Source organism: Alligator mississippiensis, chromosome 2, assembly GCF_030867095.1.
Source record: "Alligator mississippiensis isolate rAllMis1 chromosome 2, rAllMis1, whole genome shotgun sequence".
Classification (NCBI taxonomy): domain Eukaryota; kingdom Metazoa; phylum Chordata; order Crocodylia; family Alligatoridae; genus Alligator; species Alligator mississippiensis.
Window position 1 is genome coordinate 6,340,295 of NC_081825.1, and position 23,824 is coordinate 6,364,118.

Sequence of the window (23,824 nt, forward strand, 5' to 3'; positions counted from 1 at the left end):
CCGAAATGCTCAGATGTGAGCTGCTCCCAAGGCAGCCCATACAAGAAGCAAGCAGAAGAAAGCCTCTCATTTTACTACCAGCCTTGGGGGCACGTTTGAAGTGGACGCAAGGTCCATTCAGGGTCCCGCAGGCCCTATTGTGCCAGTGTCCCTCTTTGTCCTACTTCCAGACCTTGGTTAGCATTCTTCCCCACCTACCTAGTTGGGAAAATATTGCTGCTACCTAGACATCTACAAAAGCCAGTCTCATACTTTCAGGCAATGCCTGAATTCATTTGTCCAAGCACGCACCTGTGAATGCACACGCAGCTCTGCCACCTTAGGAATGGAAAAGAGTAACACTTGGCATGCAGCAGCTCATCCATATTTAAGGAAACGAAGCAACGCGGTTCAATCAGATGAGATACTGGTAATCTTGCGAAGCGGGACAGCAAGCTTTGCAGGTGACAGATGTAAGGCGGATTCAAGAACGCACGCATCAGGGCAGAGGGGAAGAGGCTGTAGCAGCTGGACTAGTTAGGGTGAGCTGCTGCATACCAGCTATTCCTCTTTTCCATTTCTAAGGCGGCCGAGCTGGGTGTGCCCATCCATGTGCGCGCACAGACATAGCAGGAAGGCGGCAGTGAAGAACGTTTTAGCTGTGCGGAGGAGAAGAAAAGCTGTTCGTCTTAGCATGAATCTGAAAGGTTTGGACGCAGCCTGGATGCAAGGATGGAGTGGTCGAAGACCAATTCAAGTTATAGGACTGAGTGACAGAGAAGATGGCTTTTGTTCATGGTGATGGAGAACGGAAGGAGGAGGGAAAGATTAAAGAGGTCTGTACTGGTGAGGTTGTGAAGCTGATGTCAGGGATGGTTGACTACAACCCCTTACACAAGTGCAGGATGTGCTATTCCAATACTATCCAAGACAGATGCGCATCCAGCCTCTGCTGGAAAACACCCAATGAAAGAGATGCCACCACACCGCCCGGGCAGCTTGCTGTTTTCCTACTTATTTCATAGTGAGGGGAGCACTTCCTGAGATTTGATCAAAATCTGCTTTGCTGCAATTTAAATCCATTGCCAAGGGCCCTGCCCTCTGTGGCAAGGGGGGACAATGCTCCTTCATCTTCTTTATGGCAGCCTTTCAAATATTTGAAAAATATTATCCTGCCACCTTCCCTAACCTCCCTTCTTCCAAACTACCCATTCTAATTAATTCAACCTGTCCTTCGATGGCTTGTATTCCAACCCCGTTGTCATCTTCATCGCTTGCCCCTGGCCTTCCTCCAATTTCTCTCTCCTTTATAATGCAGTGTCCAAAACTAGACAGAATGTTTCAGATGAGACCTATCCAGCACCAAGTAGAAAGGTACATTTGCTTTGCCTTGTATACAATGCTTCTGTTAATGCACCCCAAACTGCATTTGCTTGTTTTGTGACAGTATCACGCTGTCAACCCACGATGAGTTTGTCATCCACTGCAACACCCCACAATACTGCTCACCAGTTCTACTGCTGAACCAGTTCTCAGATTCAGTAGGAGTCCCTCAAGGCTCTGTCCTTGGGCCAACACTATTCAACATCTTCATCAGTGATTTGGACATTGGTGTCAGAAGCAGGCTGGCCAAGTTCGCCACCGACACCAAACTTTGGGGTAAAACGTCCACACCTGAGGACAGGAGGGTGATCTAGGCTGACCTGGACAGGCTCAGGAAATGGGTGGATGAGAACCTGATGGTGTTTAATGCTGAAAAATGCAAGGTCCTCCACCTTGGGATGAAAAACCCACAGCATGCTTATAGGCTCGGCAGTGCCACGCTGGCTAGCACTACGGACAAAAAGGGACTTGGGGGTTATGATTGACCACAAGATGAACATGAGCCTTCAATGTGATGCTGCAGCTAGTAAAGTGAGCAAAACGCTGGCTTGCATCCATAGATGCTTCTCAAGCAAATCCCGGGACATCGTTCTCCCGTTGTACTCAGCCTTGGTGTGGCCGCAGCTGGAGTACTGCGTCCAGTTTTGGGCTCCACAATTCAAAAAGGATGTGGAGAAAGTGCAGAGGAGAGCCACGCGCATGATCAGAGGTCAGGAGAACAGGCCTTATGACGACAGGCTGAGACCTACGGGGCTCTTCAGCCTGGAAAAGTGCAGGCTCAGGGGTGATCCGGTGGCCACGTATAAGTTTATCAAGGGTGCTCACCAGGATCTGGGGGAACGTCTGTTCACCAGAGCGCCCCAAGGGATGACGAGGTCGAATGGTCACAAACTACTACAAGATCGTTTCAGGCTGGACATAAGGAAGAACTTCTTTACTGTCCGAGCCCCCAAGGTCTGGAATAGACTGTCACCAAAGGTGGTTCAAGCACCTACTTTGAACACCTTCAAGACACATTTGGATGTTTATCTTGCTGGGATCCTATGACCCCTGCTGACTTCCTACCCCTGGGGCAGGGGGCTGGACTCGATCCTCCGGGGTCCCTTCCAGCCCTAATACCTATGAAGTCTATGAAGACCTTCCCAAGCTCGACTGCCCAGAGGGGTAATACTGGCCCCAAGCCAACGCCCCCACCCGCCCCCAGTGGCCATGACTCCAGTCCACATGGCACCATGCTGCCAGGTCTAAGGACCCCTAAGAGAGCATATCTAAGCCTCTGGACCAGAGGCCAGGCATACGCCCCTCCTCTCTGCCTTTGCTCCATATCCAGGTGGGTCTCCCTTAGTCAGGAAAATGGTGGTGGCAGGTGGGAGGGTGGCATGGCTCCCTCCCCAGCCTCCCATGTTCTTGAGGGGAGGAAGGGAAAGGGCTGCCTAGCACTGAGCATGGCAAGAGCATAATGTCCAGGAACACGTGCTTCCTCGGGGTCCATACTGTTGCTGTTGTTAAGCCCCAAGTCACAGCCATCAGAGATGGCATTAAGCCTAACCTGTGACGGCTCTAAAACTGTTCTAGTTTTAACACACCCATTATTCCACAGATTTAAAAAGGTTTAAGGTAACCTGTAACAGCACCCTCGGTGGTTTGGGCACTCAGAGGGGGAAAGAACTAAAGCAGAGATTCTCAATCGGGGGCTACCAGATCCTCTGAAAGGTATGGAAAGGTGTGAGGACATAAAAGAGGCATGAGAAGATGCACAGATAAATGCAGACTCAGGACTGCCCCTGCCTGGCTGATGCCCCACTCCAACTGCCCAGCCCCTCTGCAAGGAGGTAAGCACTGTCATATTATATATACACACATATACATATATATAAGTTATGGTGGGGTGTCTCAAGTCCAATGAGGGTGCCTTAAGTCCAAAAAGTCTGAGAAGCAACGAACTGGAGGGAGCAAAATGTACCTGCTATGTGTTTTGACAGTGACTGGACAGAAGAGATGTGATCCTGGGAGGAAGACGCACGTTTGTTTCCACACCAGTCTTTTGAACTGGTTCCAGGGAGCTTTGGCTGCATCATTTCTTTTTTTTTTTTTAAATCAATATTTTCAGAGTCTGACTTGCTGCTGGTATTTATGCTGCTACAAATAATGCCCAGATGGACCAAATGCTGCTGTTTCTCAGAAACAGCATTTGAGAGTGGATTAAAGAAACATTACAGTGATGGGTGTTAGAGAAATAAGTCGTTGAATAAGCAAAGAATAGTAAAGAAAACACCTACTGCAAGACCCCAGGAGATCTAAAAGACTAAAGCAGGGCATATTCCTGTGCATACATACAGCTCCCCCTAATGCTCATTCCTGGAAAAGTCAAATCAGTCAGTCCCCTAAAGCGAAACACTCAACATCGTACGCAGATCATCATTTACACAGCAATATAAATGTATATGAAGCTTTACAAAGATAAAAATGCTCTCTCTGCTTCTGATCTCTCAGCGCGTGAAATGACAAAAAACGGCTGTTCACGAAAGCAAAGGATATGTCAGGACTGGGGAAAACTGACACTAAATCTTCCGGCAATCAGCAGTGGTCTTATGGAGGAATATGGAAAAAAGGAGACAACACTTAAAAGCTAAAAAGTGGGGTTTATTTTATGTATGTGGGCCAATGTCACAAATCGCCAAGCAAGCTGTGCAAAGACCGACCAATGCGGCAAGAGAAAATGGGAGAAAAAGAAGATGCTCTCGAGGGTGCGGAGGCAGTTGGCCGATGTGACCGCAGAGCTGCTGCCCATCATCTTTGCAAATTGGGAAAGGTCCCAGACAACTGGAAAGGTGTCCATCTTTACAGCTTCGCCCAAGTCCCTGGAAAAAACATGGAGCAGGTCCTCAAGGAATCCATTTGTAAGCACTTGGAGGAGAAGAAGGTGATCAGGAACAGTCAGCATGGGTTCACCAAGGGTAAGTCTTGCCTGACCAACCTGATTGCCTTCTACGATGCGATGACTGGCTCTGTGGACGCGGGGAGACCAGCAGACATGGAATACCTTAATTCTAGCAAGGCTTTTGAAACAACAGTCTTGTAGGCAAGCTACGGAAGTATGGGCTAGATGAATGGACTGTAAGGTGGATAGAAAATTGGCTCATGCATCAGGTTCAGAAAGTTGTAATAAATGGCTCAATGTCTAGTTGGCAGCAGGTCTCAGGTGGAGTGCCCCAGAGGCCGGTTTTGTTCAATATCTTCATTAATTGAGGAAGATGGCAGAGTGCACCCTCAGCAAGTCTGCAGATGACACCAAGTTGGGGGAGTAGTAGATAGGCTGGAGGGTAGGGTGAGGAGTCACAGTGCAATACACATTTTGGAGGACTGGACCAAAAAGAATCTCATGAGGTTCAACAAGGACAAGTGCAAAGTCCTGCACTTAGGAGGGAACAATCCCCTACACCGGGACAGGCTGGGAGTGACGGGCTGGGCAGCAGCTCTGCAGAAAAGGACCTGGGGGTGACAGGGGACAAGAAGCTGGACAGGAGCCAGCAGTGTGCCCGTGTTGCCAAGAAGGCTACCGGCATCCTGGGCTGCATCAGTAGGAGTGTTGCCAGCTGATGGAGGGAAGTGATTCTTCTCTATTCAGCACTGGGGAGGCCACATCTGGAGTTCTGTGTCCAGCTGTGGCCCCCACTACAGAAAGGATGTGGACACGTTGGGGACAGTCCAGTGGAGGGCAACAAAAATGGTCGGGGGGCTGGGAACATGACTTGAGGAGAGGCTGAGGGAACTGGGTTGACTGAGTCTGCAGAAGAGAAGACCAAGGGGGACTGAATTGCAGCCTTCACCTCCCTGCAGGGGGTTGCAAAGAGGATGGAGCTGGGCTGTTCTCAGTGGGAGAAGATGACAGGACAAGGAGCAATGGGCTCAAGCTGCAGCAAGGGAAGTTTAGGTTACTTATCAGGAAAAAACTCTCTCACCAGGAGGGTAGGAACGCACTGGAACGGTTACCCAGAAAGGTTGTGGACTCTCCGTCTTTGGGGGTTTTAAAAACTGGGCTAGACAAAGCCTTGGCTGGGATGACGTACTTGGGGCTGGTCCTGCTTGGAGCAGGGGGTTGGACTAGATGTCACCTCCTGAGGTCCCTTCCAGCCCTCGTTGTCTGTGATTCTGTGCAAGTAAGGGATAGGAAGAAACAAGATCAAGAAAGGAGCTGGTATAAGACCAGAAGGGCCTGAAGGCTATTTATAACACCTCTGTATACTGTTAGAAAGTAATTTACTCTGGAAGTGGGAATCAAAGAGAATAGATTTAGGGGGAAAAAAAATGTAGACATGCTTTTAAATGCAGTGCATAAAAAAGCCTCAAGTAGCTCAAACTTTGTCTGTGGAAAAAAAACAGCCAGAGATGTGCAGAGGAAATTAAAATGACTTACACTAAGAGAAGAAGGAGAAGGGAGGAAGACGGTTTCCTTGCAATTCATTTAGTTTTACAAAGGTTAACAGTGGTTAGAATATCATTTCTCCTGCCGTTCCAATTATAATGAAATATTAATGACCCAGTAACTTAGCCATTTTACTCAACCTTTATCCGGTGACATTTTCTGCAGCTTAAAATAAAAAGCAACCGCATGGAATAATAAAGTAATGTTAAGCAGAAAACTGGGACCTGATTTTCAAAGGTGCTGAACAGCCTGACTCCAACCGATGTCGACGGGAACTTCGTGTTCTCAGCCACGCTGCACCACGGACCCCGTAAACTATTGAAGGAGCGTGGCTTGGTGGTTAAATAAAAAGGGAATTAAATCTGGAACTTCAGCAGAGTTTATCCACTGGGGAGCACTAGCTCACACTGTCCTCCATGGGTTTCATGTTGTACTGTCCTCCCAGCTCCCCATCAACATGTGATGTTGCCCAGGAAGCTTTATGACTCTGGAGTTCACCATGTTCTTACGTAAGCTGAGCAGACCCAAGTTCTGCAAAGTACGTGTCCTCCTGTATCCCAGGGACCACAGAAACATCCAAGGATTTTTGTTTCTTACCATGCATCTTCGTCCTACAGTCACAGACAGGGAGCTATGAGACGCTGAGCACACACCGACATACCACAAAACACAGAGTGGATGTTAAACATTGTTTAAGGGTAGGGTAACCGTCGAGTGCAGAGACTAAGCAGAAGTTTGAAACACTAAATCAAACCTGCCTTATTGGGACAGACTTCAAAAGATATTAAAAGACAGAGTAATAAAGTTTGTTACATTCCCCTAGAGTTTTAACACCAGGCCTGCTAACAGGCATATGAAAATGAGAAAGATACAGAAAAAAAAATATTCATAACATTGTTTAATTAAAAGCGAGTTTTTGGCAGCAGTTGCAGAACACAGTCAACATGCTTCACAACATGCAGAAGAAAAAACCCCTTTTCTGAAGGGCTTGAGATCTAAGCAAGGTAGACATGGGAAGCAGGATGCATTTGAAAGCCCAGCATTTTTTTTTTGGCATTATTAACTGAATTTACGATTGGTACGGCAGTAGTACCCGGTGGGCCAAGCCAGGCTAGGGCTCCTGTATTCTTGGCCCTGAGGGTACACATAAGCAACAATTCCTGCCATGATGAGCCTATGCAGCAACAGAAAAGGCAAGGGGAGAGAGCAGGCCTCGTGTCTTGTCACAGACCACGAAGAGAGTTGGTTGGCAGGACTGGACCCAAAAAACCCCAAAAAACTCAAACAAAAAAAAGGATGGCAACTTGGGGGCCTGGAAAAAGCTATGAAAATAGCTGTGCACAAAACAGACAGCCTGGCTTCCACTGCCAGCAGACTAGAGGGGCAGTTGGATGAGATACAGATTGGGGTAAAATGATATCAAAGTAATGGCAGGAATACAGCCTATTATGTTCAAGAAGAAATAAACTCCCTAGAAATCCTGAAGGGTTAAAAGAAAGAAGGCTAATTTCAGTGGCAATCAAAGGAGAGGTACTAAACAGGAATGGCAACCTGAAGTTTGCTGTCTGTCCATCCTGCTTCCCCACCGGTTTTAAATCAACTTTTAAAATGACTTGCAGTTCAAAAGCAAAAAAAAAAGTTTTACTGATTTCTTCAGACTTCACAGGAAAAAAAAAAAAAATCTCTTTTTTGCCTTGAAGTCAGAGCAGACGTTTTCAGGTCAGTCCTAATCTGCTAAACAAACTGACAAGGACTTAAAAATAGCATTTATTTATAGTGGAACCTGGCCCCAGCCTGAAGTCCGGAGCCATGACTCGCGTTCCCTCCTAGCACCTCAAACAGGCCTCGGTGCAGCTCGTCTTTAAACAGCCAATATGACTCTTACTATTTTAATACAGCACGTTATTTAGCTTCTTGCAGTGACTGTAAAATAAAATATTATGCAAGGAGTTTAGCAGTCACCACCATGCTGGAAGTAGAGAATTTTTAATGCTGGTTGAAAAACATTTATAAACAGCACTGTTTTGAATGCAGATGTGCTTATTCCCTCGGCATGCTACGTTATTATGATATGCAACAGCATTACTATGTTCGGTTTTCAGAAGACCGAGAGAAAAATATTCCTGCAACTCCCCCCCTCCAAGTCATCTAACTCCTTTATTTTATTTTTTTAATTCTATTTCTTGCCAGTATTTAAGCATAGAAAAGCAGGGCTGGAAAGGACTTCATATATTCATAGATGTTAGGGTCAGAAGGGACCTCAAAAGCTCGAGTCCGACCTCCTGCCTGGGCAGGAAAGAGCGCTGGGGTGAGATGACCCCAGCCAGATGCCTACTTCATCTAGTCCAACCCTGTGCTGAAGGCAGGGTCACCTGTCTACTCCATCCTAGACAAGTATTTGTCTAACGTCCTTAAAAATAGTGGGAAAAGCCCCCCCACATAACCACCAGGCATAAATCAAAAGCACCCTTTAACTTGCCACAGTTAAAGCAGGGGGAACAAGGGCGCTATCAATATCCTGCCTTTGCAAGGACAAGAATCAGTTGTTAAAATACACTCAAGAGATCGAAGACTTTAAAAGACCCAAGAGCCTTTTTTCAAAGACTTCTTTTTTTTTTTTTTTTTTTTTTTAAAGACTGTTCCTGTGACTATATGACAGCATCTGAAGAGTACCAGCACTTTACTATATGTGCCCAAAAGCTTGCAGAAAAAGATAGGGTTTTTTGCAATTTCTTAGTTGGTCTAATAAAAGGCATCACGTCTGAACCAAGAGTGCTAGAGGTTTGCATTTCTTTTTGTCTCAGACCAACATGGCTAACACACACATCCCTGACCACTTTACTACATCATTTAGGCCTGGAGATCCTGAACTCGGGTCTGTGGACCGCTGATGGTCTGCTAAGCATTGGCTGGTACTGGTATTGTGCAGAAAGGCAGAGGAGGAGTTGTACAAAACTTGGCTTAAGAACTAAAGTTCATTAAGAGACGATGAATGATCCAGATCTTTCCCTAGAATTATTTTTCTACAGAAGAAATTACAGTTATATAGATAGGACAGATGCCTTATCATCAAGTTCAGAGGCAGAACGCCAGTCGACTTCAACAGGCCCAAGAAGTTACCCCCAGTCAATGTAAACGAGAGCAAATGGATCATGAAGAGAGTCCATCAGGCACTGAATATCTGATGTAGTCTGCAACACGAAAAAAAACCAGTGGTAAATCCGATACCAATCATCTTCAAGAAATGCCCCTTCGGAACTATTTTACTATCTATTTTGCCACCGAGTTGGTTTGAATAATCATGCAAGACACTCTCTGTTGCCTGCTTACTCGCTTGTAAAATGGGTATAACACATACTTATCTTTTCAGGGAGTTGTGAGCCTTAGCAGTCATAAAGCACCTGGAGAGCTTGCAAGTAAAAGTATGCCATTCTCATGGCTGTGAGCTATTGATATTTCCCACCACAGAGAGTCCACATGTGAGGTTACATCACTCTTGTTAGGAACACACAGAAGGAGGAAGGGGAAACCTTTCTTATATTACACATTGCTTCTGCCGATTCCATTCTTCAGCCGTTACGAACGTATTTGATACTAAGAACTGCCCAACTCACTGTGGGAGAAGAGGCAGTTCAGGAACAATCAAGATCCACTGGGCCTAGATCTTAGAGAGAATCGCCATGTTTGCTTGAATCCAAGACAACCCTGAATTTAAGACCACTCTCCAGTAATTAGATTCGATACATGGAAAATTTATAAATTAGTGTAATTTTCCATGTCAAGAACGTAATTATTGGGGGGGGGGGGGGGGAGGGGGTGTCTCAAAATAGTAGTCCCCGTGCTGCTGGAGCAGGGAAAGCAGTGGCAAGGGGGCAGGCAGGAGGGGGGCAAGTAGTGTGGGGGTGGGGGTCAACAAGTTCGACCCCTGCCCCCCCTAACACCTTTCCTCCTGCTGCCTACCCCCTGGCATCTGTCTCCTCCCCCTAGCCTCAGGCCCTCACACCCCCTTCCCCATCTCCGATCCCAACACAGGCTTGCCTTCACCCCCCCGCCCCCATCACCCTCCCCCAACTTACCCTTGCCCAAGCTCTACTCCAGCCTGGGGACTGGGGGACGACGGGGAGGCCCGAGGCTGGGGGGGAGAAATTAGGCAGGGTTGAAGAGAGGCAGGGGGTTGAGGCTATGGGAGCTGGAGATGCAACAACCACTTGCCCCGCTACTGCCTGGTACTCAATTCCAAGATGAGATGCTTTTTTCTCCCCGATATATTTGGGGGGGAAGGGGGGACCTTCATCTTGGAATTGAGTAAATATGGTATGTACGCACTTGAACTGGAACAGACGCACGCTTAAAAATTTACACCAAAGTGTTCAGGTTTTTCAAGAAGGCACATGCTTAACTTTGCAGGATCAGCACTTCAGCTTACTTCTTATATCCGACAACATTTGAACACCCACAGTTTCTCTGGTCCTATTTTACTTGTGTGGCATACATGTAGCACTGGTCTAAAAGGCAACTTGTCCATTACACAAATACCCAACACGCCATCACACAAATGCGTGTGCACGCACACATGCACGAACGCACACACGAGTGCAATGGTGGACATCAGCACCGACGTACAGCTGATTTCTCCAAATAAAAAAAATTGTACACGTCAACATAGAATTTTCTATTTGCTACAGTACAACTATTTAATTGCCTTAAATGAAAAATACCTGAAAAAGGTCACAAAGAACTGTACCAGGTCCATAAAGTTGCTGTGCTGTGAGAAAGCAATCTGCAAAAGAAAAACAAAATAGTTTCCTGTTACTTTAGTGGCAGTGAATTTATATTTGGAACCATCCTTCCACACTGTTGCTGGAATCAGAAGATTACAAATACATGCTGCTGTCTTTTCTTCAATTAACATGTTTGTATCATGGGTTTTTGATCATTTCAAACATGCGCTGAACTATTCTGGAGACTAGAAAATAGACTATGACCTCAGATTAAGGTATGAGTGATTCATCCAACATTTTTTAAAACCAAAACAAACACTTTGCCTCCTCCGGTTTTATTCCAGGAATAGATCATTTTCATAAATAAGGCAGAGGATATGCTAACCATCTTTGGAGGGGAGAAAAATCTGAAATAACTGCCGTTACTATGAAAACCTGCAAGCAAAGAGCTAAAGCGGAATACTTGAACTTGCTGCAGACTTATTACTGCAGCAAAGTGCCATAAAAACAAAGTCCCAAAAGCAAACAGAATTGCATGCCCTTATTCAAAAAATACTTTCACATTAAGATCTTCTTGAGTAAGTGACTTACGCCCAGAGCAGCAAAAAGGCATGAAATACAGAAGATAATAGATACTGTAAAAACAACTATGGCATTCATCTTAACTCACTTTCCTGCACTCCACTCAAACTGAAAAGAAAAGTGGAAAACAACCCAATTTTTTTTGGACAAAACACAGAGGGAAGAGAACAGGAAACTGGGAAGTGGTGGGAGGCAAAAGGAGAGATTACAGAGAGGCTGGTTAGAAACAACAAAGCACTGGGAAAGCACGCCAACAGAAAGGCAACTTCTACTGCATTCGGAGTTACAAGTTCTTTCCAGGTACCTCCTATTTCCTCTGACCACCAACCTCAGCACCAGACCAGGAATTTAACTCCTTCGTGAAAAACCCTGAACTTGTTTCAACACTGAACGGAAACCTGCAGTTTATACAGAAAAGCCTTTCAGCTGCAGGGCTTCTGGCATGAGTCCGTCTTCCTGTTAAACCACACGTACAAGTAACGGCAAGATCAAGTTTTCACCTTTTTCCAGTATCACTCATTTCAAATGTTCAGAAAAGGAGTCCACGATCCCTCCCCACCTCTGAACACATTGGGCGTTTGTACACGCAACCTTTTTTTTGCCCTTTCCTTCTCCCATTATGTTTGCTTCAAATATCTACTGTATCATACCCAATATGATTGGCCAGAGACCCAGGTTTACAAATGCAATTAAACGCTCTTAAACCAGACACATCTTTGGAGTAGACAATAGCATCCTTTTTGCTGTACTGGTAGTTTGTCCGAACAGATCTCAAAGCTGCACCTTGTATGCTTGCGTGTCGTCTGCATGTAAGAGGAAGAGTCGGCACGGCACCATTGTAATTCTTTTTTGCTCTTTACATCTCATTTTTCACTTAGTTTCAGAGCACTAGCCAAGAGTTTGAGCTTTCCAGTTAACAAGGAAAAGAAAAGCATTGTGTATTATAAAAGGGGTGGTAATAAAAAAAAAAAAGCCCAGGATAGTTTCTGCACTTCACGTTGCAATCGCTTTGTGCTGTTGACTTGACCCAATCTCCAAACTTATCATCAACCGATGAGGACTTCACTTAATTAAAACCTAATTTCCTCAAATACAGTCTATGACTATGGTTTAATTAATTTTAACTCTATGGAAGTCTTGAAGTGTCTGCATTATACCATTATTAAAGCCATGCAGGATAAAGAAATGTCTGACGCATGCTAAATTCCTTAAAGGATCTGGGTTTTCAATTAATTTTCAGCCAAATCAATTAAAAGATTTACTTTTACATTCTAGGAAAATTAATTCTGTACTGAAGGATTAAGTGCTGTAATCTTTGGGAGGGGATATTTTATTTTTTCATACACAAGGGGCTGAAGTCCTGTTTCCTGCTGTGAAATCTCCATCCTTGGAGGTTTTCAAGACAGGGCTAGACGAAGCCTTGGCTGAGATGATGTAGCTGGGGCTGGTCCTGCTTGGAGCAGGGGTTTGGACTAGATGTGACCTCCTGAGCTCCCTCCCAACCCTCATTTTCTATGATTCAATGTTTAAAGTACAAAACAGGACTCAACCTGAGCTATGGAACCATGACCGGGCCCGTATAAGCAGGATGGCCTTATGGGACAATGTGAAACCCAGGACACGAGTGCCCCTACCCCCGGTGCAGGCAGAAGCGGGGGCAGGACAGTGGGGCACAGCTCTGGTATTAATATTCAGGCCCGTTAATGACCCATTGTTCTTTACTGCATTGGTGTTAACAACCATCTCCCCTTTTTAATGGTCATTCCACTAATCAAGGTAACCTATTAGGGCAATTTTGCTGTCTGCTAGGGCTTCCTATTCCATGCCACTCATTTTCATTTTCACTGACCGGCCTCCAAAATCCAGGACTATCCTGGCCCAACCAGGACATATGGTCACCCTAGGTATAAGAAATGTCCTTCACAAAAACTACTTGGCACCCTATCTGCCTAGAAAATACCTTTGTGTCATCAAATCACTAAGAGCAACGAAACCAGAAAATTCCCTGCACGACTTCAGTATTGCAGAGTTAGCATCGGCGTTTACATGCAGTAAAGATAGCTGAAAGCAAGCGTGCATGCCCACAGTATTTTCTATGTGCAAATATTCCTAATGACTTCTCTTTGCTCTACAAGTTTTCTGCCCACTTTTCTTTTTTAAAAGATCAGTTTTGATTAGCATAATAAGGATAACAAAAGTATTTGTTCGGCCTGGTATTTAGTTCAGGCAGTGCCTTCTTTTTTCCCCAGAGGAAGGGGACTTTGTGCCTAAAAGCACTGTAATCTCACCCAACTAGGAAGTTTTTCCAATAAAAAAAAAAAAAGAGATATCAAACTAATGACACTCCTTGCATTTTTCTTGAATTCGCACAGCTCTCACTCTACTACTGTAGCGTTTTGAACCACCATATGATTTGCAGTGTCGCACAGGACTGACTGCCCCACAGGTGAAAGCCAAAAAGTCCGATTTACTGACCTGCGAATACGTGCTGAAGAGTTTAGCTTTGTTTTAATATTTGGTTACAGCAGGATATGGTAACATAAGATTGAAAGTGATGAGCAATTACCCCTACTAGTAAATCAGAACAGAAATTAAAAGTGGCTTTGAAATGATTAAGTGAGCCTCTAAAGAGAACATAAAGAAAACCAGGGCATGACAAAGGAGTCTCTCTCTGGAAAGGCGATTCTGAACTCAACAGATGCTCCTGTAATTAAAGTTATTGTTTGCATTTCCAACTTCCAAATTGTTTTTTTAGTTTCGCGGTCACAGAGTGTTTTTCATAGCTTTTAAATTATACCAATTTTACCGAACCTAGCAGCACGGTGCTTTAATTTCGTGCTGACATCCAGGTTAGCTTACCCAAAGAGTACAGCACGGGAATAAACTGAGCAGAATATCCTTCAGTGAATACTGGTTCGGTTTTCTCTCCATCAGTTCACTTTTTTACACTGCAAATAGTTCAGCTGAACTTTGTAAACGCTATCATGGCCGTATTTGTTTAATGTGCTTACATCCTTATTTTGAGCAATGCAAGTTATATTATATACGTTCATCAAAAGTGCTGGAGTCGGCAGTTGGGCTAAGCAATATGGAATTTAACAATTTCATGAAAAACCATGCTCAGAGTAATTTGCTAATTAAGTGAAACAGAATATGAAACATTTAAGTAATGTTCTTCTATACTTTTGATGAATACAATTACCCACAAATCATTGTGAGACAATTAATGCAGGATACGTTGGAAGAGAAATTATATTTTATCTCATTACAAACTAATCGCTGTTTGATGTTACAGGCAATAGGGAAGGGAATATGTATTAATTACTTACATTAATAATTCTTTTGGAACTTCCTAGCATGCAAATATATTTAAGAGGTTTGTACTGCTAAAGTTTTTAACAAATTTAATTTTAATGGGCTGTATCGCATTTTTTTGGCGTTTAGAGCCCTGCACATTCATCCACAGCACAGGAATCCTATTGTTTTCCCCAACTTTTTCTCCTCCAGTAACTACAAACATGCCAAACGTCTGTCTTTGTGCATCTCGAGAGCCGTTCTTCCCATAGTCTGCTCCGATTCCGGCTGAAAGCAAATGAGGCTAGCCATGATATTTTGCACAAGAGGCCCTTTTAAAGAAGCATCTATAAATGGAAAAAGTTAACATATTCAAGCAGAACAACTGAACCGGAGCACACACGCTGACAGGACACAGCGTGCTCGAGTTTCTTATGCTGGAGGAAACCGTTTGAATTTGCAAAGAAAGTCTGTCTTCTAGAAGTGCCACCCCACGTGTTAATTGTGAGAGCGCTCCATGCTGCCCGCTCTATAACCGGATAGGGTGACACAGTGTTTTAGGGGAAAAAAAAGAAAAGCCAAAGTCCAAGCAGCAACTTCAGGCTGCTTTGCTTTTCATTTAACCATCAGCCAAATGCCCAAACCGAGAAACAAGCAAAAAGGCAGCACGGAAGATGAAAAGGTTGGAAGCTCCGAGGGTTTTAAAACAAGAAGCATCCAAATGGCCAAATAAGCTGCATATGACATTTATGTACATCCTTCAGTTTATTTCCTCCTCACCACCTCTTGTCAGCCTTTTTGTTTTATTTTTTAAAGCTAGAGGCACGAATTCAACTTGACCTTGGAGAACAGACAACAGTAACGTGAAGCCAGGGCCAGAATGGGAAGCGCCTACATTTCTATCTGCCTATCAGCCGAAAACAAAACAGTTTTAAGTATTCTTGAGCCGCTCCAAAGACATCACGAGCATTGATTTTGGCTCTTTAGGCTGAGTTCAGATAAGCGTGGCCATTTGTTTTCCGGGGACAAGTGGCAGCGGCACACCTTGGGCTGCTGCTACTTGTCCCTGGGGAATGCTCGTGCCACGCGCACGATTGTGCACGGCACATTACCCCGGGTGGGGTAGGGGAGGCTCAGGCGAGCAAACTTACCTGGGGCCCTGGGGAGCTGCAGTCGTGACACTCCTGCAGCTGGGAGTCTGGTCGGTAGCCGGTACATGGCTCCCGCTGGCCAGGCTCCAGTTTTGAGCAGTATGCACTGCTGCCGTGTGCACCGCCCCGCTTTTTTAAGGCACACCCTCCCATGTTGCAATGTAGCAGCGTAGGGACTGCCTGCATGTGCTGTGTGGCACCACAAGCGGGTCAACGTACTGCACAACTGTGCTCATCTAGACGCGGCCTTACAGTGCCCGGTGATGAAATCAAGCAATGCTGTTCTTCCTCTTCAGCTAATGTTGATCGGGGGGGGGGGGGGGGGGGGGGGGGCGAACACAAGAGGGGGAGGGGGAGAATGATACCCTGATGTAGTAAGAGGTTGAAAGTGCACCTAGCTTTTACTGCTGTCTTCCTGAAAATGAGGGGCTTGCAGCCTCTCAAAAGCTCTGCTAAATCAGTAGAGAAGGGCTTTCTACTCTCTTGTGCACGAGGTCGATTCACTCATCCCCCATGCTCCTGTGAAAAGCACGCCACGTGGAAGTCAGCTGTGTATGCTGCTCAAGCCAAGAGGTTCAGCTGGAGCTCACCGAACAATTCAAGTGCCTAAAACAGGACTAATGTAGAATTTAGGTATGTAAACCTGAAAGTAACCTTGCCTAACCCATGTCTTCTAGTCAAAACCAACTCAGGTGGTTGGCATGGCTACTGGTATGGCAGAAGCACTACAAATTGGGCTAAGCCGAATGTCTAGGCATCTACGTCCTGGGATTCAGAAACCAGGCATTCATGCATGCAAGTCGTCTGATGTGTCCAATCCAGCAGGTGCGCTCAGAACATGCCTAATCCGGACCTGACAGCAGTGTTCAGCACCTAGATACTTGAGAAGAAAGATGGTGGTGATACCATGCACCTTTTGCACAAGAGCCTAATGGTTATAACACGTATGTAGGAAGGGGGAGAGCTGGGTTTTGGTACCCTTAAGCCGAAAGGGACTCAAACCCACGGCTCCCACTTACTAAGCAATGGACTATGGGCTGGTCTAGTCTGGGAGCAGTATCCACCATTCTGGTTGAAGCTAGGCCATCGGGGAGATGGCAATAGCAGGAGCCCCAGGGCCAAAGGGAGAACAAGCAAGAGGGATACTGACTCTGTAACCTAGCGAAAAGGGAGTAAGTCCTTGCTTCTGAGGCTGTGTATTCACTGAGTAATCATTAAATAAATTGCAAAAACAGTAGGGGAAGCAGGAGCCAGAAGCCTGGAGACAAAGCAGGTGTAATGCGACCACCAATTATATCTTCATCTATACTGCCACAGCTCCTAGGAGCTGCAGGCTGGACTGTAGGGCATACGTACAAACAGAACAAATGCATCCTTGCCCAAAGAGCTTACAATCTAAATGTAAGAAGAAAAACTAGTGATGAATACAGGCAGATAATAGCGTACAAGCAAACAAAGAAACAAAACCTAGCTACTTAGAGAAACAATGGCCTCAACAAAGGTCAGCCTGAGCATGCTAAGTTTTTGGGGTGGTGTTGCAGGTGTCATGGTGGGGTGGGGATTAAGACTGGATCCCAGGAAGTGTAACAAAGCTACTTACATAGAGGATTTATGGGGAGTGCTAATCAAGCACAAGGGGATGGCTGCAATGCCACTGGATCTGCACACAGGGAATAGAAATTAATTAATTAACTGAGTACTGCAATGAGAAGCTGCACAGATCACTGACTGGTCTGGTACCCAGAGGAACAGCAAGGGCAGGTCATGGCAAGCAGAGTCTCCTTGGGACCAGGCCTTGTTGATCCAATGCAGTGACCGTCAACCACAGGGTGCCACGGGGTATGAGGTGCCATGGGGTACCGGTGCAACATTAGCCTCGGCAGGCTTGCAAACACCTACATGCGATTCGCAAGATAAAACGCAGAGATTTCAAGAAAGAAACCAAAGCATCAAAACACATTACGCCTTGTTGTGATCTTTTTGAGTTCCTCGCAAAAAAGAATTACTCTAATTCCCTAATAAAGAATGACTCTATTACTTTCTCATAGTCAAAAAATACGTGAAAGCTAAAAGCCGGCATTTAACGAAGGGGGGGGGAGCAGGGAGGGGAGGGGTCTTGAGTTGAAAGAGGTTGCAAAGCACTCATCTAATAATTATTCAGATCTGTCTTATATTAAAGGAATTAACCATTATTTATCTGAACCTCTGAATCACATTTATTTTCAACTGCTTGCTCCATTTGCAGCACAGTTTTATCCATTTGTTTTTTGGGGGGGGGGGGGAATAACTAACTTGAGTTGCAAAATCTCTAAACACAAGCGGTTCAAACAGCCAGACTTACTTCCTGCCGGGTACAAAGGGAAAAATAAAACTTCCGTTAAAATTTCATTTCCGGACCTACTACTGAGAGGGCCATGCTGCTCCAGCATGGGAGATCAACGCAAGAGAGGAGTAACTTATTTCCCACCTGCCTTAATACTAGCTAAAGCCACATAACTTTAGGGTGTCACCATTAAATATTGTGCAAACATATAAAAAAAATCCAGCTTAGCTCCGACGTTCAACAGAGATGAAAACTGATATCCATTCTAATTCTGTGCTGCCTTACTACAGCAGTCACAAATTGTCACTTCTCAGCTAATTGGCTGCAGTCAGCAGTTGGCTTAGAAATGCCAATTATATCCACTTTTGTCTCCCCATGTGAGCTTTCAGATTGCTGTGCAGAGCCCAGACCGGGTGTAGTTTTCTTAAAATTAAAAATAGTACTTCAAATCTAGTCCCCCAGTGCTATGCATCAGAAACCAATCACGCAGATCTAGCAGACCATCTCCAGTCAACAAACACCCAGGTGTGGAAGACTGATGCATGCTTCAATTAAAGTGCGCTAGCAAGCAACGTCATGAAAGGGCTCCTAATTGGAGCGGCAATCTTAACTCCGGCCCCTCATGTAGATGTTTTCTGACAAAAGACTGGCACGTGTCAATGCTGGAAGTCTGCGGCGGAGCCAGGCATCAATTTTTTGAATCCTAGCTCAATGCTTTAGGACCAAGAGAACCCAACTCCCTGCCTCTTTCACTACACCTCCTGTCCTGGCACGGTCTGAGGCATGGGTATTGCAAAGCAGGAGCATGTGGTCGTCATGCTTCTGCATAAGAGAATAAAGCACAGTAAGACCCCATTTGCTTACACTCCTTAGGAGATACAGTAGTAAATACAAGCGACTGGGATAAGGCTATGACACTTTATTCAACACTGAAGTGTTCTGCAGCAGACAGAATCGCTGCCAGGCAGGAGAATCACAGACAAGGAGGGCTGGAAGGCACCTCCGGAGGTCACATCTAGTCCAACCCCCTGCTCCAAGCAGGACCAGCCCCAACTACATCATCCCAGCCAAAGTTTTGTCTGCTGGGTCTTCAACACCTCCAAGAATGGAGAGTCTACAGCCTCCCTGGATAACCTGTTCCAGGGCTTTACTATCCTCCTCCCGAGAAGGTTCATCCCAATATCTAACCTACACTTCCCTTGCTGCAACTCAAGACCATTGCTCCTTGTTCAGTAAAGAGCAGAGACTAGAATTTGTGGTTTTCTAGCTCTCAGCTCTTCCTCTAGGGTCACAGTATTTTGCAGCTGCTTGCTGGGCAAGCCTTGAACGCAGCTCTAGCACTATACCGACTAACCCCAGGCATGCTTACTGCCACTCTAAGGTAAGCCTTACTCTAAGGTCTAGGAGCTCAATCAGCGTACACATGATGCTGCCCAGAGACCTCAGAAGCAAGCTCAACTGAGGACGTGCAAATGACATTTTGGGCCACTTCCCCCCCAGCTATTTCTGAGTTATATTTTTATGGAAGCTCCAAACCATGTGGCACCCACAAGGACAGCCCAGCCTGAAGAAAGAGAGCATTAGGAACCTGAAAGCCATGGGGAGGCCAGCAATACAGCACAGGTAAGAAACAAGAAGGTAAGAAACAATGGGCCCCTTGGGACTCGGAGCGGGGGGCGGCAAGGGCACCACTCGCAGGGCTCAAGTGCCTATATACTAATGCTAGGAGCATGGGGAACAAGCAGGATGAACTAGCGCTCCTGCTTGCACTAAACACCTATGACTTAGTGGGGTTAAGGGAAACCTGGTGGGATTCATCCCATGACTGGGCGGTACATATTGAGGGCTGTAGATTGTACAGAAAGGACAGGTCAGGGAAGAAAGGGGGGGGGGGGTTGCGCTCTATGTCAGTGAGCAATATACATCAACCCTCATCAAGACAGAATCCAAGGTTGAGGAAGTAGAAGGATTGTGGGTTAGGCTACATGGGGGGCAAGGAGAAAGGGATTTGGTGGTAGAGGTCTGCTACAGACCCCCACACCAAGGGGAAGAAATAGATGCGGGGCTCCTGAGGCAACTCTCGGAAACCATAAAAGCTAAAGAGGCGGTAGTCATGGGGGACCTAAACTACCCGGACATCTGCTGGGAGATGCAGACGGCAAAGTCCCACCGCTCACGCAGGTTTCTAACCTGTGTACAGGACCTCCACCTGACACAGGAGGTGCATGGTCCCACTAGGGGGAATGCCATACTGGATCTGGTATTGGCAACAGGGCATGACATGATAGGGGACCTCCAGATCGGTAGCCATCTGGGGGACAGTGATCACCTAATAATAGAATACATCATAAGACATCGAGTGGGTAAGGTAACTAGTAGGGTGAAAGTGCTAGACTTTAGGAAAGCTGATCTCAATGAACTCAGGCGATTAGTCAAGGACGCACTGCAGAGTAGGAGTTTTGAAGTGATGGGAGCCCAAGAAGGGTGGCTGTGCCTAAAGGAAACGATCCTTCGGGCACAAAGCAAGACGATCCCCGAGCGAGGCAAAAAAGGGAAAGGGGCCAGGAGGCTTCCATGGCTGACCAGAGAAATCCAGGGCAGCCTAAGGGCCAAAAGGGGAGCACATAAAAAGTGGAAACAGGGTGAGATCACCAAAGATGAATATACCTCCTCTGTTTGTGCTTGTAGGGAGGCAGTTAGGCGGGCCAAAGCTACCATGGAGCTGAGGATGGCAACCCAAGTAAAAGACAACAAGAAATTGTTTTTTAGATATATTGGGAGTAAAAGGAAGGCCCAGGGAGGAATAGGACCCCTGCTAAATGGGCAGAAACAATTGGTGACAGATAGGGGGGACAAGGCTGAACTCCTCAATGAGTTCTTTGCCTCAGTGTTCCTAAGCGAGGGGCACGACAAGTCTCACTGGGGTTGTAGAGAGGCAGCAGCAAGGCGCCAGACTTCCATGCGTAGATCCTGAGATGGTGCAGAGTCACTTGGAAGAACTGGATGCCTTTAAGTCGGCAGGCCCGGATGAGCTCCATCCGAGGGTGCTGAAGGCACTGGCCGACATCATTGCAGAGCCACTGGCGGGAATATTTGAACGCTCGTGGCGCACGGGCCAAGTCCTGGAGGACTGGAAAAGGGCTAACGTGGTCCCCATTTTCAAAACAGGGAGGAAGGAGGACCCGGGCAACTATAGGCCAGTCAGTCTCACCTCCATCCTTGGCAAAGTCTTTGAAAAAATTATCAAGGCTCACATTTGCGAGAGCCCGGCAGGACAAATTATGCTGAGGGGAAACCAGCACGGGTTCGTGGCAGGCAGATCATGTCTGACCAATCTAGTCTCTTTCTATGACCAGGTTACGAAACGCCTGGACACAGGAGGAGGGGTGGATGTCGTATACTTAGACTTCAGGAAGGCCTTCGATACGGTATCCCACCCCATACTGGTGAACAAGCTAAGAGGCTGTGATGTGGATGACTGCACAGTCTGGTGGGTGGCGAATTGGCTGGAGGGTCGCACCCAGAGAGTCGTGGTGGATGGGTCGGTCTCGACCTGGAAGGGTGTGGGCAGTGGGGTCCCGCAGGGCTCGGTCCTTGGACCGATACTCTTTAATGTCTTCATCAGCGACTTGGACGAGGGAGTCAAATGTACTCTGTCCAAGTATGCAGATGACACAAAGCTATGGGGAGAAGTGGACACGCCGGAGGGCAGGGAACAGCTGCAGGCAGACCTGGACAGGTTGGACAAGTGGGCAGAAAACAACAGGATGCAGTTCAACAAGGAGAAATGCAAAGTGCTGCACCTAGGGAGGAAAAATGTCCAGCACACCTACAGCCTAGGGAATGACCTGCTGGGTGGCACAGAAGTGGAAAGGGATCGTGGAGTCCTAGTGGACTCCAAGATGAACATGAGCCGGCAGTGTGACGAAGCCATCAGGAAAGCCAATGGCACTTTATCGTGCATCAGCAGATGCATGATAAATAGGTCCAAGGAGGTGATACTTCCCCTCTATCGGGCGCTGGTCAGACCGCAGTTGGAGTACTGCATGCAATTCTGGGCGCCGCACTTCAAGAAGGATGCGGATAACCTGGAGAGGGTCCAGAGAAGGGCAACTCGTATGGTCAAGGGCCTGCAGACCAAGCCCTAGGAGGAGAGACTAGAGAAACTGGACCTTTTCAGCCTCCGCAAGAGAACGGTGAGAGGTGACCTTGTGGCTGCCTATAAGTTCATCACGGGGGCACAGAAGGGAATTGGTGAGTATTTATTCACCAAGGCGCCCCCGGGGGTTACAAGAAATAATGGCCACAAGCTAGCAGAGAGCAGATTTAGACTGGACATTAGGAAGAACTTCTTCACAGTTCGAGTGGCCAAGGTCTGGAACGGGCTCCCAAGGGAGGTGGTGCTCTCCCCTACCCTGGGGGTCTTCAAGAGAAGGTTGGATATGCATCTAGCTGGGGTCATCTAGACCCAGCACTCTTTCCTGCCTATGCAGGGGTCGGACTCGATGATCTATTGAGGTCCCTTCCGACCCTAACATCTATGAATCTATGAAAAAAGCAAGTTTCTAGCTACAGGATCCGTTGCTATACTGTCGCCCCTAAATCATGGAAGCACACCAGACACCTTGATGGCCACGAGGAATGCTTCCAATTCTCCCCTACCCTGACCCGGTTTTGTTGAAACGTTAACGCAAAATGACTCTGCCCATGAAAGCACAGACGATTCCAGCCCAATTGGAAAATTTGGGAAGTTATAATCGCAAGAAAATAAGGACTCCTAGAATTAAGCTAATGCAACCATCGGACTCGCTGCTTCCCTCTTCCAACTATAGAAAGGGAAATTCAATTAAAGCTTCTGCATTTTACTTGCATACCTCACACATCTTTCTCCTACTAAAACTGAGGTGGATTTCTTCAGTAAGGAACCTGATTTTCTACCCAGACTAGAAGCGCCCTGCTTAGACTCCTGCTCAACACTGCAGCAGCCGTGGCACTACTATTCAGGCAGCCGAAGGAGTCAATTGACTTAATGACTTATTGCTCTTTACTCCACAGGAGTAAACAAGCATTTCACCTTCTTTAATACTTTTGATTGTCCACTAATTAAGCAAACCTCTCTTAAGGTAATTTTGGCTGTCCGCTAGCTGCTCCTGGATGATCTCCTCCTCTTTCCCAGCTTTGGAGACTCTCTAGGGTCATTTCAAAAGCATAGATCTACCCATGGAGACATTCAACAGCACCTCAGGTTTCAACTTTTAGTAAAGAGGGAAAAGGGAGGATGAGTCAGATGAAGGTTAGACTCTGTCCTTGCTCTACAGAGCCATAACCCTGGAAAACCCTTTTATTTTCCATTCTGCCTGCCCAAAAGCCAAATTTTAGCTGGGATGTATTGTATGTGAGAAAATATGGTAATGTTGCTTCAATGCTTTTGGGTACAAAGCTACAAAACAAGTTGAGATATTTTTCAGAGCTTGTTCCTTCTAGTAGCCCAAGCATTTTACTTTTGCTTGTTCCAAATTCATCTACTGTGAAGGTAATCTGCTTATTCCCTGGCAGACAGAAATTGTATTTCAATTTTAAAAAAGGGGGGTGGGGGGGGGAGGCAAGGGGAAGAAGAAAGGGGAAAAAAAGCATAACCAAGAGATGTTGGCAAGGTTTTCCAACCCAAAGCAAATCAGCCTTAAAAATGGTTCTTGTTTTTACTTACCTAGTTTCTTACAGTGGGATGATCTGCTGTCCTTACTACCCACCCTTTTCATCCATTTGTGTCCAAGCTCGTAGGCTGCTTTAAAGCTAAATAAAAATCAGCTGAGTTCTGCTCTCTCTTTCAGGCATTGTGGTACGTTCAACGTTTTGCTTCTACCATTTAAGCGCTGACGGCTTCTTTTTGGCACATTCTAAAAGCAATGTTTCATGTTGGTTGGGTTTTTTTTTATTATTATTAATTTTAGATTTAAAAAATGTT

The 23,824-nt window shown here is 46.1% G+C and overlaps 1 protein-coding gene across 2 annotated transcripts in view; it reads right to left on the reverse strand.

The window, feature by feature from the left end:
- ATRN (attractin) overlaps window positions 1-23,824 on the reverse strand; it is a 245,943-nt gene that overhangs the window by 55,886 nt on the left and 166,233 nt on the right. Inside the window, exons 25-26 of one of the 2 annotated variants that reach the window (XM_019495622.2) lie at window positions 10,507-10,568; window positions 3,987-8,979 (exon numbers count right to left, since the gene is read on the reverse strand). In XM_019495622.2, coding sequence (XP_019351167.1) covers window positions 8,955-8,979; window positions 10,507-10,568 — 87 coding nt within the window. In that variant the 3' untranslated portion in view covers window positions 3,987-8,954. Of the gene's footprint in view, window positions 1-3,986; window positions 8,980-10,506; window positions 10,569-23,824 lie in introns of those variants that run through there. The other variant, XM_014597094.3, reaches the window with a different exon arrangement.